The sequence below is a fragment of the Miniopterus natalensis genome, chromosome 7, assembly GCF_054644295.1.
Source record: "Miniopterus natalensis isolate mMinNat1 chromosome 7, mMinNat1.hap1, whole genome shotgun sequence".
NCBI lineage: Eukaryota > Metazoa > Chordata > Mammalia > Chiroptera > Miniopteridae > Miniopterus > Miniopterus natalensis.
Window position 1 is genome coordinate 72,120,525 of NC_142087.1, and position 18,299 is coordinate 72,138,823.

General features: G+C 43.2%; 1 protein-coding gene and 1 non-coding gene across 2 annotated transcripts in view; one reads left to right on the forward strand and one right to left on the reverse strand.

The window, feature by feature from the left end:
- Positions 1-2,504: 2,504 nt before the first annotated feature.
- The window catches only part of APMAP (adipocyte plasma membrane associated protein), a 37,414-nt gene continuing 21,619 nt past the window's right edge, over positions 2,505-18,299 (reverse strand). The window contains exons 4-9 of the mRNA XM_016223541.2: positions 12,513-12,605; positions 10,645-10,761; positions 9,361-9,535; positions 8,626-8,760; positions 8,010-8,202; positions 2,505-5,005 (exon numbers count right to left, since the gene is read on the reverse strand). Coding sequence (XP_016079027.2) covers positions 4,796-5,005; positions 8,010-8,202; positions 8,626-8,760; positions 9,361-9,535; positions 10,645-10,761; positions 12,513-12,605 — 923 coding nt within the window. The 3' untranslated portion in view covers positions 2,505-4,795. The remainder of the gene's footprint in view (positions 5,006-8,009; positions 8,203-8,625; positions 8,761-9,360; positions 9,536-10,644; positions 10,762-12,512; positions 12,606-18,299) is intronic.
- Positions 13,042-13,144, forward strand: LOC148092799 (U6 spliceosomal RNA). The gene has a single exon (XR_015714874.1). It is a non-coding gene; the product is annotated as a U6 spliceosomal RNA (small nuclear RNA).

An 18,299-nucleotide genomic window follows, 5' to 3' on the forward strand; every position in this document is an offset into this window, starting at 1 on the left:
GAGGCGGCACCCCCCACAGGGCGCTCACCCCCCAGCTGTGCCTCTGCTGACTGGGGGATGCCCACTCAGTTCTCTGCTGCCTTTGAGACTCAACATGTGCACCGCTGTGCTTGGACAGTGGGGAGGATAGGGTGCCGGGACAACATCCACAGAGACCCCAAGGAGACGGAGCACCATACCCCCACGTGGATCCCTACCCAGGAGGCGCACCCCCCACACAGACCCGCCCAGGAGAGGGAGCACCCCACACACAGACCCGCCCAGGAGAGGGAGCACCCAACACACAGACCCACCCAGGAGAGGGAGCACCCCACACACAGACCCACCCAGGAGAGGGAGCACCCCACACACAGACCCACCCAGGAGAGGGAAGACAAGGTCAAGGGTGGACATGCTGCTCTGGGGGTACAGGGGGAGGAGACCACCCAGGGTCCTTGTAGTGTGTAAGATGGGACCACAGAGCAGAAGCCCAGGAGATGCCAAAAGCTGGGAGCCCCGAGGCTCCATTCAGAGAAGAGATGACCCCAGACGCCCTGCACCAGCAAGCCTGGTGCAAATGCAGGGGCCCCTCACTTTGGAATTCTTCCTCTCCAGGCCCTCTTCAAGCTATGGGTTAGTAAAAAATACATTGCTGCCTTTAAAAACTATGGGCCTGATCATTCACAGGAAAAAGGAAATCTGCATTCAATATGTACAGCGATGTAACACAGTCATAAAATTGATCCGTGTGAATAGCCACAGTGAATGACCCTCGACTTCCCTCAGTGAGGCAGTAAAACTGTAATTCCAAATCCTCAATGTTTTTGCTGTCTTGACTCACCTCCTTCTGGTCATTTAATTAGGGACAGTGGTAGCAACTATGACACAAGACATTTAATGTATCCCATGATTCCAAAGGCCCCTGAAGGCAATCCTTCCATGAAGACAAATGCGTTCACTCAGCACTACTGGCCCCCTACATTAACAAGGTGGCAGGGCACCCACACCAGGACTGTAAGACAGACGGGCTTCAGGACACAGCTCTAGAGAGCCTTGTGACTTATGCAACATGATGCGGCAAATGGGGAGGGCCCCAGATTCTGAGCTCCCAGTCAGTCCTAATTTACATTTAAGTATGGACCAGAGCTCATCAAGGCCAGGCCTGTCCTAAAAATTACTTAGACCTCCAGACAGCCCCCACCCCACTGGCCTTACAGGCAGGGTCAGAAACGAGAATGGACATGTAGCTGTGGGGGAGAACAGGCTCACAGCCTCACAGCACCCCTGCCTGGAGCTGCACTGGAACTATGCTTCCCCCCCCCCCCCACCTCTCCACCCCATCGCCTTCCCTCCCAGCCAGAAAGCTACGGCTAACCTTCCCTCCCAGCAGGAGGGAAAGCCTCAAGTCTCATCTCAGAGCTCTCAGGTTTAACTATAACCTATACTCACAATTTTCAAAACGTCATTTGGGGCCAGGTATTTATTGCCTCCTATAAAGTTGACAAAGTCTTAGAACTATGGCAAACCAGTCTCCACAGAAGCCAGTTGACTATGTGCCCCCAACCTTCCTTCCATGAGGTCCTCAGGGCCTGAATTCCAGGTAGAAAGGGGCTCTACTTTATAGAGCACCCACAGTTCTATCACCCCCAATCCCAATCTGTTTTACATAGTCTACCTCACAGAAGTAAATGCTTGTCTTCAAATAACTCTTACTCCTGCCATGGCGACACCAGAAGGAAAGGGGCTGGGTGAAGCTACCTTGAAATCTGGAAGCCAGCAGCTGGTGTACCTTCAACCCCCGCAGAGATGCAGCTGCCAACCACCACTGCAGACATTTTGCTCCAGCTTCCTGGAGAGCAGGCCCGCAGGCCCTGTGTGGGCTCCATTTACTCTTTCATCATCATAACTGACCGCTGTAAGAGACGTCCTGACTCAGCACACCAAAGCCCCACCTGAGAAGGAACTGCCAGACAGCCCTTCAGTGGGTTCCAACAGATGAACCCAGACGCCCACATGGAGAGACCGTGCCTTACCGCAGGTGGTGGATGTCCACTGGTGATGACCTGAAGTCCAGTACTGCCAACCCAATTCTACCTGCTTTTTAAAGCTCATCAGCTTTACTCTGACTCCGCTGGGCATCCCAGGGGACTCTGATGTGCAGCCAAGACCTGACCCTCAGGCTGGGCAGTGGCCACCACAGAGCCAGGTCCTCACAATGCCACCCTGCCTTGTCTCCCAGCTTCCCCAGCGGATTCCAGAGTCACAGAACAGGTCCTGGCTCAGCTGTGTGCTGGCTGTGACTCTGGGCAAGTCATTTACCCACCAGCCTCAGTTCCTATCTGTAAAATGAAGCCATATCTCCTTGCATCTTTAAAAGGCCAGAGTACGGGAAAGCACTTTCAAAAACCATACACCATCCTGCAAGTGTATATTGATGATAATAATATCAAAATGGGACTTCTGTCCTATAAAAAGCAGTAACTGAATCTTGATGGAGTTTTTATAATAGATAATAAAGCAGCACACAGTGAATGAACTTGATTTAATTTTAAAACCATGTAATTCACATTAGAGCAAATCCATTTTATGTTTACAATAAAAGCATATCACATATTTAAACCTAATAAGGCTGTATTTTGCACCTTACCATGGCAAACTACCAAATAAAATGCAGGAAATGACACTTTGAGGCAGAAAATCATATCTGAGTCAAATCAAGAATCTTTTGCTGAAAACTGTGAAAAGCAATTTACCAGCTTCTTTGTAACAGTAAAAATTAATAAGCACTAAAAGCAAAGCCCTATCTTCCCAATCAAGAAGTCTACTTTATGCCCTAGCCGGTTTGGCTCAGTGGTTAGAGTGTTGGTCCGTGGACTGAAGGGTCTCGGGTTCAATTCTGGTCAAGGGCATGTACCTCGGTTGTGGGCTCGATCCCCTGCCCCAGTCAGGGTGCCGGAGGCAACCAATAGACCTCTCTTTCTCCCTTCCTCTCTCCCTCCTCCTCTCCCCACCTTCCACTCTCTCTGAAAAGCAATGGAACAAATATCCTCAGGTGAAGATTTAAAAACAAAAAAGAAGTCTACTTATTTAGGCCCAGCACATTTAAATTGATTTTTGTAGCAGAACGATGGGGTTTTACCCTATTATTCTTATGTACTTGATATATGGGGTACACCATTATCTATTTAAAATATTTAATAATCACTACTCAATTTTCTTTCCTAAAGTTATATAAATAATTTTAAGTCATTCATCTGAGACAATACGGGTTGTTGCTTCAACCAGACTGAAGCTAGTCTTCAACTCTGTTCTACGGCTGCTGCACATGAAGCCAGCCTGAGGAGGGCGACAGGATGAGTCCACCACTAGACTCCAGACTTCCTTCCCCCAAATCAGGCCGACCAGGGCAAGGGGCGGGGGTGGCTGCAGCTGGAAGAGGGAGTGAAGGGGCTAAAGGTCGGCCAGCGTGATAAGACACAGGATTCAGGTTTTACCACAGCTCTCAGTCCTTTGAATTTTAGTATCGTTACCTATTTAAAATATTGTCTTTGTCAAGTTCTTAAAAACTATCCCAGAAGCACAAACTGTTCTTCAGGACATTTCTTCAGGAACAGATATTAGCCTCATTTTGTAGGTTGGAAAGCAGGAGAGCAACTTACCCAAGAATGAATGAATCAATGCCAGGAGGCATGAAGGGAGGCAATGGCCTGAGGCCAGCTGCTGTCTCCTGGGAGGTCCTGAGCAAAACAGATGAACTGCTTGTCCCTAAAACAAGATCCTAGCAAAACAATCCCCATATCGACACTGGATAGGATCAGATTTCAGTCACTGATAATTATATTTAAAGTAGAGAAGAAACTTCTAGGCAACACCACCAAAAAAAGACTAATCAACATAAAAGTTTATTTAATTATCATCGTTACATGGGTTTCCCTGACAAAATTACGACCAGTGTGTAGACATACAACAAATTTCAGGCTTCTGACACTCAAGCAAGTATGACATTAACACATGCACTATTCCTGTCTGTGGATCTAGCAGTAAGGAACAAAGGTGTATAAACAGCCCCAAATTCACCCAGCTGCTGGGTCACTCAATGCGTATGGTAGGTTGCTCAGAGAGAAACCCAGCTAGTCTTCTCAGAGCTGTTGAAATCAACATGCTTCTCCTGTGCACTTACTCAGGTTCTTCCTTTATATGACTGACGGGACTTGAGTTTTTTTAAAAACCCTGTTATGAGCCAGAGTATGCTGGAGTGTGGAAGCAATGGAAGGAAAAGCCCAGGGATCAAGGGCCCACATCCCACACCACTCTGGAGAACGCAGTGCCAAGGTCTGCGCTCGCATGGGCACTTTTACACTGAGCAATACTTGCCCTTCCTGTGTTCCTCCCCCTGAGACAGGCATTGCCCCATTTTATAATAAAGATACTGAGGCTGGCAGGACAGAGGCAGTAGCTAAACAAGATCCCTAGGGGGACAACTCATCTACTGTTCTATCCATCAAACCCTGAGGCCTGCTGAAAGTGCATGTCCCCTAAGTTCTAGAGAATTACCGTACTTAGAATTTTTTAAGAGAAAATGGCTTTACATGAACTTATCTTGCAATGGCATATGTTATGCTTCCCTCCAAATGCAAAGTCAAACCCAGGTGAGGGCTGTCCTACAGGGGCACATACATCCACAGGGTCACAGCACACTTCTGAGGGCCAGTGCTACAGGTGAAAAGGGCTGTGCCCATGGTGCTTCCTGGACCAGGTGTAGTGCCCAGTGTGCCAACTCCTGGCACAGCCGCGATCAGGGCTGCCATGGGGGCAGCTAGACTGACTGAAGGCTGAGTTTGCAGAGGAAGGGGTTCCTGAAGGAGCCCAGGTATAGGTGCCCGTCGTGCTCGTGTACTTCGCTGATGTAGGGGGCCACCTGCCCGTCAGGATCATGCAGGCTTCTCAGGAAGGCGCCACTGTTGCTGAGTTCTAGGACGAGGGTATACCGTGGCACAAGCTTCATCACCGTCTCCTGACTAAACAGCTGGAAGGGAAGCACAGTGTGAGCCGAGTTTCCCTACAGACTAAGATAATGCGAACAGATCCAACCTTTTAAAAACAAGACAACAGGCCCACAGTGGGGTTGCTGACAGTAAGCCCACGCCACCAAACCAAGGCTGAACTTATTTACAGTTTGGGCTCTCTCAGAAATGGACTCTGAAGCCAATCCGGAATCAATCTCCCGATCAGCACTAGTTAAGTCATCTGCCTGACAGACCCCTGCCATCCCCTAAAGGAAAGTGACCTTGCAACATCTACCCTGATTTATGCTTAGTGTGACATCCTTGTTCCTGTTCCCTTCTGCCTGTAAAAGTCCCTCATTTTGTAGAGCTCCTTGGAGCTGCTTTTTATCTGTTAGACTGGATGTTGCCCGGTTCATGAATCACTGAATAAAGCCAATAAGCTCTTTAAAATTTATTCAGTTGAATTTTATTTTTTAACAGACCCCACAGCCCCTCACCATCTACAAAGGGCCCAGCTCCTCTAGTAATAGGGAGGCCATATAGGGCAGAGCCAGGTTAAACCAGTTCCCTACTCCCAGCACAGGCTGTCCCACAGCAGGGCTCCCCCAACTTCCCCCCACCCCCTGAGCAGATACAGCCACAGTGCCTCCTGTCATTGCATGCAAGAGACAAGGTTAACCCAGTATAAGGACAGTAGCTGTCCAACAGCCCTTATGCAATACCCACCAGTCCTGCAACGTAGGAACCTCTGGATGACCTGGCCGAACACAAAAGTACAAATCACATCCAAGGAAGACACAACATGAGGCCAAGGCCTAGAGTGACATCGAACCCAAGAATGCGGGTTAAAACCAGCACAGCCCAGCTGGAATAAATGCCAAGCCCTCTGACTGTATTTAAGATAGTTCAGCTGTGCAAGGTGCAAATGATGGAGATCTGAAAGCAGTTCATGTTAAAGAAAAAAAACCTCACCAGGTCTAATGAACATGTCCCTGTCCTGAGACATGACAACAGCTCTAGACTCTCCTCGCAGCCAGTGCAGAGCTCAAACACACCCATGCAGAGCAGACACACCTTCTAGGAGCCTAGCCCCTGGCTCAGCCCGGCCAAGAGGCCCACAAGGCTATTGAAGGGTTTTAAGCAAAGAAAAACATAGCGAGATGCACAATTTCTGGCAGAGCAGGTAGGAAATGACGACTAAGGACACCACTGCATAAGATCAACAAATGAAAATCAATAGGCAGAATTTACCTTCTAATATAAGGGAAACAGCCACACAATTACAAATGTCCAATGAATAATGTCTCCTAGTCACTGGAAATGTTCAAGTAAACATACAAGTCGACTGTGTTCTAGAAGGTTCTATAGTGAATGATCAAAGTTGCACTGTAGCTCAAAATATTCCATAAGGCTTCCCAGGATCCATGAAATCCCACCTCCCTTCAGCCATAGGTCCTCCTCTCTGCTCTCTCCACCTTATCCTTAGAGATCTCATCCCTTCTCGTTAGTTTAACTTGTCACTTTCCCAGAAGCTGACCGCTCTCCTGTGCCAGGGACCCCATCCATAATCTCTGTCACCAGGAGCACATCCCATCACTCCAGCTCTAGTTCATATTTATGGTCTCACTCTCTAATCACTCATTTATTCAACAGTAACTTCTAAGTGCCTACTGTGTGCCAGACACTGCTCTCAGTGCTGAGGATAAAGGAGTGAACTAAACAGAAGAAATTCCTGCTCTGCTGAAGCGCATGTTCCATCAAGGAGAGAGACACTCACTCACCACCCAGAGGCACACCCTTGCTAGAGAAAAGCTGACAGGTACAGGCACTGAACACTTCCTACACTCAGCTAAGGGCTTCTGTGCACATTCTCCTATTTTTCCAGCACTTAATGAAATGCTGTGTTTCCTCCTACTTGACAGATGGAGAAATTGAAGCAGAGGTGACATCTGCCAGGGTCAGGTGATGTGGTCCCCTTCAAAGCTCCTCTTCTTGCCCACCCTACCATTCTTCCTCCTCCTAGGTTCCAGGCTCTGACACCAACCAGACAAAGAGGGGCAATGTGTTATTTCCGAACAGATCAGAATTTTCTACAGTGGCCCCTAAACTCAGAACAACACTGACAGCCATGGAGCAGCCTGACTGAGCAGGTGAATGCAGCCCCTCACCGGGGACCAGACACAGGGCCTGGCACCACATGGATTCAGTAATTGCTGCCTGGTACTGTTAAGTTACAAATATTTTAATATCTATTCAAATATTCAATATCAATTTCAAATACTATTCAGCCTATAAAATGGAGCTTTTCAGAAAATAAAATTTCTATATGAAGGAAGCACCTCTATCAGCAAGTGACTCACCCCCACTGTAAAAACACGTAGAGTTACACTCGGGGCATTTCATGGAAGCCACTGATAAAAAGGGTAGGATGACAAACATTTAAAGGCTGTGCTGAATGGCCTGCTGGCCGTTGGTAAGGGTGGGTGATTTTTTTAATGGAAAATATTTTGGTGTGCTAAGATGTCAAAGGGCAAAAATCCTCTGGAGAGGGGTGACTGACAGGAGGTTCCAAGAAGCAGGAGGGAGCAGGGCAGCATGGGGCCCACGGTGAGTGAGCTGACATGTATGGCCACAGGAAGAGGCACCAAATAGCCCTTTAAGGAGAAGCAGTGTCACCTGCTGGCAGGCAGGGGAAGGGGAGGTTGCAGGGCCTGGAGAAGGGAGAAGGTCTGAAAGGCATTCTTAGAGTTGGAAGAGCAAGGATGCAGGCAGGGTAGAGATGCTGAAAGGTCATGATGGTGAAGGTGATGATAAAACACCCAGACCAGAAAACCAGAAGGAAAAAACCAAAGGCTTCAAATGTTTAAGTTTACATGTTGGGCTGAAGAAAGGTGTTTTAAAGAAATCACTAAAAGTACTAAATATAAGCCAAACTAGAATTTTTAGAGCTATAAATCAAGAGATCATAATTAGATGCATCTTCTAATTATAGTTTTGGTTTTTAGAATTATAGTTTTCAGTTACCTTAAAAATCATTCTTTTAATGTAAGGTCTCTCGGATAAGAAATCCAACATCGAAAACCCTGGGTTGGCGCGAATGGCTGGCATGCTGACCCAATACCCGCCAGAGCTGCTGGGCCGGATGTTGTCTGGGAATCCAGGCAGGTTCTCCACGAACAGGTCAGACCCTCCCTTCATCAGGCCAGACACGTAGAATCTGAAAAATGCACCCAAGCAGGTGTGAGCAGCAGGCCCCCAATTTAAGAAAATGATTTTAGCCAAGCACCACATCAGTCTTGGTTCCAATAAGTTTATGGCAACAACTATAAATATGTCGATTATGAACAAAGGTGCAGCTGCTGAAAGTGGCACTCATGAGCCCCGGGCCCAGCTAGATGCAGTCTAGGGAAAAGGTGGTAGGCCAAGACCCACTGATGGGGAAGGGACCTGGGATGCGCAGTCAGCATTACATTAAGACTCTCCCAGAGACTGCGACGCTCAAGTAGGCTGAGAAATGGGAAAAAGAAAACACACCCCTGAGTTTGACTTTCTCAAATTCTCTCAGTGGACACCTCCATGCCCATCCTGGGCACAAGGCTCACTGGTGAACACTGACAGTTCAGCAGATGCTGCATGTTACCTTCTTATCCTTGCCATGGTCATCTCTGTCACCAGGATGAAGTCCTCTGCAGGAGATAGCTGCACTCCGTTAGGGAACAACAACTGGTCCAGTAAAACCTTTACTTCCTTGGTCTCAGTATCATATTCTAGCAGGCTGTGGGTGCCAACAGCAAAGGGTCACACACGGAGAGTCCACAACCCCCCTGCTGGGTTGGAGCCTTGCTCCTCTCTGGGCAGGGACCTGCAGAAGGGGACTCAGCCTCACACTGGCCCCTTGTGGTGCCCTGCTCAGACATGGTCCCAGGCTGACCGCTAGGAGCCCTTCCCCATCCAGGGCAGCCCCAGGCATCCTCTTCCAGATACCGTGCCCTCCCGTCAGTTCTCTCACTGACCTGGGAGCTGGCTCAGCACCAGGGGGGCTACCATGGCTCCAGCCTCACATGAGTGCCCTTCAGAGGGACAACCTAAAACCCAGGCCTGCTTGTAGGTCTCTCCCAGACTGCCTAGACCACATCCTCACATGGACTGGTCTATTTTTTATTTCATCTCGTCAAAGAGAAAGTAAGATCACCTTGCTCTGTTTTGTTGCATCCCTCACCCGTTTCCAGAGGTCGTTAAGTTCCTATCTGAAATGCTGAAGTATTATGCTCAGAAACACTCCTAAGATTCCTAAAAATAACCAGTCTGCTAAAGTCACCCTGCCTGACTGATGATCTCACTGAGAAGATATGAAAGATACGAAATACACACTCACCGCCCATCATCTGTTCCCTCCATAAGCAGAAGCAGATAATCTCGTCTTTGCCATTTGCTGCTGGAATCCGTAAAATAAATCTTCCGCCCATCCCGAGTTACTGTAAGATCGTTCAGAAAGGACATTTTCCGCCCCTCAATGGGTGTGTCGGAGGAGAGCAACAATTTCACTTCACCTGCAGTAGCGAGGAAGGAAAGAAAGAAAGGAAGGAAGCAAAGGAGAGAGAATTGCTTTCATTCTAAGAACTTGTATCACAATAATTTCGAAATATTAATTAGCCTGATTTAAAAAGGAAAACTAAAATGAACTTCTCCATGCCCTATGTTAGAAGATGTATTCCTTTTTACAGTAAAATACAGTGTCTTCCTTCCTTTCACCTGTTAGCTGATGAATTTTTTTAGACTAACTACATTAGCAAAACCCTTCCTCTAAGGATGAGGAACTTTTATTGAGACAAACTGACTTAAAAGTCTTAGGTAAAAGGCAATTTTCTACTTGTTTGTTTGAGAGAAATATAGAATGTTGTTCTCATCTGCTGTTAAAGAAAGAAATAAGAGTAGTAAGCTTTTTAAATAGAACAAACATGTATTGAGGGTGAAGCTCTTTCCATGTATAGCATTTAAACCCTCACAACAATCCCACAAGGCAGGCATTATCCGACCATCGAAGACGGACGTGTGCACAGGGAGGCTAAGTAACTTGCACAGTCACAGAGCCAGAACTGGCACGGCAGACCTATGCAGTCGGTCTGCAGTGCCTGAACCCAGGGCCCCACGCACCACCCATGATAACAAACTCCTCCACAGCATCACCCTCCCCTGCCAAGGCACATACAGTGAATGTTATACTGCTGGTCAAGGTGACATCATGACCAGTCAGGGGAAAGGAACAGGAGGAAGAGATAGAGAAAAAAAATGAAAAGACATAGAGATGAAGAGTAAGGATAAGAGAAGAATGAGAGGCAGAAAACAGCAAGACAAGATGTCAAGAGAGACACAATAACAAAGATGGAAGGAGGAGGTCTCATATCCTCAAAGTCCTCTTGAGAGCCGTGGCCAAAACGCCCGAGGAAATTTGGGTACTGACTAAATGCACTCAAGTAGGGATTTGCATGGTGTTTACACTAGCTGATATTTGTAAAGCAATGCTTTCAGTACTATTGAATGAGTGAGAAATATAGTCTCCAGTTGACTGTATTGAACAAATTCTATTAAATCCACTTATGCACATATTGTTTAAAGAATCTAAAATTATTACAGAAGGTAATAAGATATTGTCACATACGTTTCCAGGGATTTACTTCAAATAGTCCCTTGTATGCGTCAGCCACAAAAAGGGTCCCGTTGGGCCCTACCCGGATGCCCAGGGGTCTCCCACAAGTAGTCTCGTCAGCTTGGGTTTCTAGGGAAACAAATGGACAGGAATCGGCAGCTGGTCTAAGATTCTGTCTGTGCCCCCTTTAGTGTACAAGCACCTCATCCAACCATCCCTTCCTAAACAGGCATAGTGCTGTCGAGAACAAAAAAAGACCATGACATTGGAGACAGACTGCCCCCCAGGATTCCAGCCCCCTAGAATTTAGGACAAGTGGCCAGCATGTCCAGAGAGACCACCTGAGAATCCAAATCTGGACATATACACAGCAATTGGTACCCAAGAATCATGTTCACATCAGCATCCCGAGACTTGGACAATTAACTCTGGGATGTCATCAGGACCAGGCCTCAATTCCAGAATCACAGAACCTCAGGAGTTGGGAGGTGAATCCCAACAGCCTGATCTGAATACTCTTGCCCATCTAGTAGCAAGATGGTTTTCTTTCTACAGGCATAAAGGGAGAGTTCTATTTTATTTCTTAGATTAATTTTCTTGCTCTACTACCTACACTCTTTAAAAACCTGTGGGGACCTGGCTGGTGTGGCTCACTTGGTTGAGGGTCGTCCCTTGCACCAAAAGGTTCGATCCCTGGTCAGGGTGCATGCGGGAGGCAGCTGATCGATGTTCTCTTTCACGTGGATGTTTCCTTCTCTCTCTCTCTCCTTTCCCCTCTCTCTAAAATCAGTAAAACATATCCTCAGGTGAGGATTAGAAAAAAAAAAAAGAACAAAAACCTGTGGCAATGCCTATTTACTGCAGGGTGTTCACTGCAGGGTGCTTATTGCAGGAATCCTTACTCCAGGGTACCCACTGTGGGGTGCTGACTGTGGGTACTTACTGAAGGGTGCCCACTGTGGGGTGCTTACTATAGAGCGCTTACAGCAGAATGTCCACTGCAGGAGTGCTTACAACATGATGCTTACTACAAGGTGCTGCTGCACAGTGCTCTCTGCAGAGCTGGTTACAGCAGAAGGAGGGGTGCTTGCTGCAGGGTGCTTACTAGAGGGCACTTACAGCCAAAATATAGAGTGGAAAAAGGCAAGAAGAACCAAAAGTAGAGTATGATTCCATCCCATATAACCATGGCTGGCTGTGAGTATCCATGAACAGAAAGATATCTGAAAAGTTATTCATTAAAATGTTAACAACAGTTACAGCCGAGAAGACTCTGGGGTGATTTTTACTTTCTTCTTTGTACCTTTGTGTTGTTCACATTTCACAATGACAATGCATCATTTTTAAAAAGACATTTCAGCTATTAAAAAATGATAAGAAGTCAGGACTATTAGTGTTTAAACAGTAAGATTCTTCTACTCTAGTTTTCTAAAATTGGAGTGACCTTGGGATATTTTCACTTTGGATGATGCTGCTGAAATTCCTAAGAAGCTAATGCAGGAATCACATTTAAGCAACCAAGTAATGACGAAGCCAACTGCTTTGCCACAGTAGCACTCAGACAACACCTATTAATCTTCAAGTTACCTCAAAAGTGAGCATGGGCCTCTGCAGAAAGGCAAGAGGCAGGGCTAAGAAGTAACCAGCAAGTGCCATGGCCACTGCCTAGCTGGGAAACTGCGATGAAGGGCGACAACCAGGCACCATGAGGTCCAAGGACCACCGGGAAATGAACAGCATGTGATAATACCCTAATCAGGCTCTCTGCCAGATGATCAGGGCTCTTTTTCTCCAAGGGTGCACCTGACTTACACAAGGCATCTGGCACCTTTCTGAATGACTGGAAGAGACATGCGTGGGCAGGGCTGTCACTAACTTACCACACAGGCCCGGCCCAAACCGGGCGATGGTCTCTACTTCTCCATTTTCAAGTTTTATGATCCGGCCATCTGCTGTACCAGTAAACATCACATCTGTTAAAAAAAATATAAAAGAATAAGAGTATTACTGGCTTAGCCTGAGAATTGTGATCATGTTACCTTCTTCTACAACATACATGGCTGGTTGGTGTTTTCATCTCTGGAGAAGAAATGGCAGTTCTGAAGATGAAGGAGAAGCGATGTCTGGGAACAAAAAGTTCTTAAAACGTGCAGCAGTAAAACTGTGGAGTTCTGGGGCATCTGCCTGTGGGCTTGAACCTAACACTGAAGCATGGGTGCAGCAGACACCAGGCAGTGATAAAACCATGAGTATTTTCTACTCTCAGAAGCGTATGGGCCCTGGGGCTGGCACTCAGGTACACGTGTTCATGTCTGCCTCCCATCAGCATCTGCTGTTGAGGCTGAGCGTATCCAACTAAAAGGCAAAAACTGGTAGGAAGTCCCTCAGGATAAAATAAAAGCACATTAGGTGCTCATTTCAGCAACACATATACTAAAATTGGAAAAATACAAAGATTAGCACGGCTGCACACAAGGATGACATGCAAATTCATGAAACATTAAATATTTTTTAAATATATATTATAAATTCTAGGGCAACCACTGAAAACAACTTTATAAAAGTAACTGATATGCTAAGAAAGAACAGAAAATAGAATTATAAAAACTACAAAAGGTAGAGAGAAGACAAAATTAGAAACAAAGAACAAGGGCAATGAATAGAAAACAGTAACAAATAAGGTAGCTACTAATCTAACTGCACCAATTCTTACTCTAAACATCAATGGTCTCAATATGCCAATTAAAAGAGATTTTTAAAAGTCAGAGTAGATAAAATAAACAGTAAGACCCAACTATATGTTGTCCATAAGAAACTCACTTTAAACATAAAGACACATATAAATAGAGGCCTGGAGAAAGATATGTCATGCTAAAACTGAACAAAAGAAAGCTAGAATCGCTACATTAATTTCAGACAGCCAACTTCAGAGCAAGGAAAGTTGTCAAGGGGGAAAAAACACATGACATTACATAATGATAAAGGCTCAATTCTCCACAAAGACACCTTTAATGTGTATGTGCCTAATTGTCAAAATACATGAGGTAAAGTAAAACTGATAGGGTTGCAAGGAGAAATAGATAATCCACTATTAGAGTTGGAGGCTTCAGCATCCCTCTATCAGAAATGGAGAGGTCCTGCAGACAAAATCAGTAAAGATATAGTTGAACTAAACAGCACCATTGATCAACTGGATATAATTGATATCTATCAACTAGGTAATCCAAACATACCAGAATATGCATTCCTCTCAAGTTCACATGAAACATTCACCAAATTAGAACACATTCTGGGCAATAAAACACACCTTAACAAATTTAAAAGGCTAGAAATTACGTAATTCCTGCTCTCAGATCACAATGGAATTAAACCAGAACAACAGAAAGAAATCTGGAAAAATCCCTAAATACTCAGAGATTAAATAACACACACTTCTACATAACACATGGGCCAAAGAAGGAATCTTGAGAAGTTTTTAAAATTTTGAACTAAATAAAATAAAAAACAATTTATCAAAATTTGTGGAATGCGGTGCTTTGAAAGAAATTTTCAGTACCAAATGCATATATTAGAAGAGAAATCTAAAATCAACCATCTGAGCTTCATCTTAGGGAACCAGAAAAAGAAGAGAAAGTTAAATACAACATAAGCAGAAGAAATAATAAAAATCAGAGCAGATATTAATGAAATTGAAAACAGGAAATCAATAGAGAAAATCAACAAAACTAAAAACTACTTCTTCGAAAAAACCAATAATATTGATAATCTTCTAGCCAAACTAAGAAAAAAAAAAGAACAAATGCAAATTACCAACCTCAGAAATGAAAGCGGGAACGTTGCTACAGACCCCATGGACATTAAAAAGATAATAAAAGAATATTATGAACAACTCTATGCCCCAAATTTGACCATCTAGATAAAATGAACCAATTCCTTAAAAGACACAGTCTGTCTTATTTCTTCTTATATGAGTTTTGACAATCTTATTAAGTGTATATCTATTGGAGAAACAAATCAATAATTAATAACCTTCCAAAACAGAAGACATCAGGCTAAGATAGGTTCACCAGTGAATACTACTACCAAACATTTAAGGAAGAAATGATATCAATTCTCTACAATCTCTTCCAGAAGACAGAAACAAAGGGAACTTCCTAGTTTATTCTATGAAGCCAGCATTGCCCTAATATCCAAACCAAAGTCATTATAAGGAAACTATGGACCAATATCTCTCATGCACAAAGATGCAAAAATCCTCAACAGAATATTAGCAAATCTAATCCAACAATGTATAAAAAGAACTATATACCCAAGCAACTGGAATTTATCCAGGTTGTGCAAGGTTAGTTCAGCGTTTGAAAAATTTCAATTAAGTAATCCGTAATATCAATAGGCTAAAGAAAAATCACATGATCATATCAGTAGATGCAGAAAAAGCATGTGACAAAATCCAACAGTTGCATGATAACTTTCAGCAAATTAGAAATAGAGGGGGAACTTCCTCAACTTGATAAAGAACATCTATTTAAAAAACAAACAAACAAACCAACCATGAAACACTACAGCTAACATCATACTTAATGGTGTCAAACTAGAAGCTTTCCCACTGAGATAAGGAGCAAAGCAAGGACACTCCCTCACTATTCATTTACAACACTATACTAGAAGTCTTAGCTCATGCAATAAGACAAGAAAAGAAAATCTATACTAATTGGGAAGGAAAAAATAAAATTGTCTTTGTTCACAGATTACATAATTCTCTATGTAGAAAATCCAAAAGAAACAACAACAAAACCTCCTAGAACTAGTAAGCAATTATAGCAAGGTTGCAGGATACAAGGATAATATACAAGTCAGTCACTTTGCTATATACCAGCAATGAACAAGTAAAAGTTGAAATTAAAAACAGAATACCATTCATATTGGCACCCAAAAGAATGAAATATTGAGGTCTAAATGTAATAAAATATGTACAAAATCTATATGAGAAAAACTATAAAATTACTGAAAGATCAGAGAACTGCATAAATGGAGATATCCCATGTTTATGGATATGAAGATTCAATCTTGCCAAGATGTCAGTTTTTCCTAACTTGATTTATATATTCAAAGTAATTCCAATAAAAATCCCAGCAATTTATTTTATAGATATCCACAAACTGATTATAAAGTTTAAATATGGAAAAGCAAAAGATCCAGAATAGCCAACACAATAATGAAGAACATCAGAGGACTGTCACAACTTGACTTCAAGACTTACTATAAAGCTACTCTAATCAAGGCAGTGTCATAAAGGAAAAATAAAAAAATAGATCAGTAGAACAGAATAGAGTACAGAAACAGAACCACATAAATGTGGAGCAAAGACAGTCTTTTCTACAAATGGTGCTAAAAAAATGACATCCATAAGCAAAAAAAAAACACACAAAAAAACCCTAGACATAGACCTATAGACCTAACAACGCTTCACAAAAATTAACTCAAAATCGACTTAAATGTACCATGTAAAACTATGTATCTCCTAGAAGATAACATAGGAGTTAACTAGTTGACCTTGAGTGTGGGGATAATGTTTTAGATAATGTTTTAAAATTGAAAAGACACAATCCATGAAAGAAAGAATTGATAAGCTGGACTTTATTAAAATTAAATGTTTCCACTCTATAAAGAAACTGTCAAGAGAATGAGAAGAGAAGCTATAGACTGGGAGAAAATATCTGAAGAAACACATCTGATAAAGGACTGTTATCCATAATATGCAAAGTACTCTTAAAACTCAACAATAAGAAAATAATGCAATTTTTAAAAAGTCGAGAAGACTTAACAGATACCTCACCAAAGAAAAAATCCAGATGGCAAATAAACATGAAAAGATACTCAACATCGTATGTCGTTAGGGAACTACAAATTAAAATCATGATATGCCACAACACACCTATTAGAATGGCCAAAATCCACAGCACTGGCAACATCAAATGCTTGTCAGGATATAAAGCAAGAGAAACTCTCATTTATTTCTGGTGGGTATACAAAATGGTACAGCCACTTTGGAAGACAGTTTGGTGGTTTCTTACAAAACAAAATATACTCCTACCATAAGATCCAGCAATTGTGCTCCTTGGTATTTACCCAAATGACTTGAAAAAATGTCCACACAACATCTACATGCAGATATTTATAACAGCTTTATTAATAATTGCCAAAACTTGGAAGCAACCAAGATGTCCTTCAATCAGAGAACTAATAAACTGTAATCAGTGGAACCTCAGTTCTTGAACTTAATTCGTTCCGAGAGGCTGTTCAAAAACCAAAGCATTTTTTCCCCATTAGAAATAATGTAAATTAAATTAATCCATCCCAAAGGATTCCGTTTTTTATTATTATTATTTTTTTTAATCCTCACTCAAGGGTATTTTTTCCATTGCTTTTCAGAGAGAGTGGAAGAGAGAGAGAAAAACACTGATGTGAGAGACACTGATTGGTTGGTTGCCTCCCGCACACGCCGACTGGGCAGGGGATCAAATCTGCAACCAAGGTATGTGCCCTTGGCTGGAATCAAACATGGGACCCTCCAGTCCACCGGCTAATGCTTTAACCACTGAGCAAAACTGGCCAGGGCATGATTTCCTGCTTTAAGCTTTCTTATATACATACATATCTAATGTACTATTTAATCTATAAATAAATACTTTAAAAACAAAAAGCATATGAAATATAAATGAAAATATTAAAAAAAGGAAATGAAATGTACAGTAAAAATGAAAATTTAATAATAATAATAAGTAGCAACAGAAGCAAAAAAACACGAAAATATTCACAGCACGATATTCTGAGATGTTAATAGCGGTAAACTAATACTCTCGCATTCTCTCCTTTGTCGCCTGAGAGACATCATACAGGTATCAGCATGAAAGGGTTGTCAGGCTGAGAAGCAAACTGTTTGATATGAGAGACATTCGAGAACTGAGGTTTGACTGTATGTCAAGAAAATGGAATTTTATTCAGAAATAAAAAGGAAAGGGCTATGAAGGCATGAAAAGACAGAGAGGAACCTTAAATGCATATGTCTAAGTGAAAGAAGCCAATCTGAAAAAGCTGCATACTATATGGTTCCAACTATATAAAATTCTGGGAAACAAAAACTATGGAAGCAGTAAAAAGATGCATGGTTGCTAGGGCAATTTGAGGGGAGGGAGGGATACATAGGCAGAGCACAGAGGATTTTTCAGACAGTGAAACTACTCTGTATGATACTAAAATAATGGATACATGTCATATACATTTGTCCAAACCCACAGAATATACAACACCAAGAGTGAACTCCAATGTAAACCGTGGACTCTGAGTGATGATAATGTGTCAACTGTAACAAATATGCCCTCTGGTATGAAATGTTGATTATGGGGGAAACTGCGCATTTGTGGGGAGAGGGGGTACATGGGAAATTTCTGTACTTGCCCCTCAGTTTTGCTGTGAACCTAAAATTGCTCTAAAAAATAAAGTCTATTTTTTAAAAAATTAAAACACATTAATTGGTGATTGATTACTTGAGTACCTCCTGGGGCTGGTGCCTCCTTCCAATGTCAGCAACATGCCAGCCATCTCTCAGGACAACTTCCAAATGAGGCAGCAGCAACGGGTCCCTGGGGGCCTCCCTGGGGTTCACG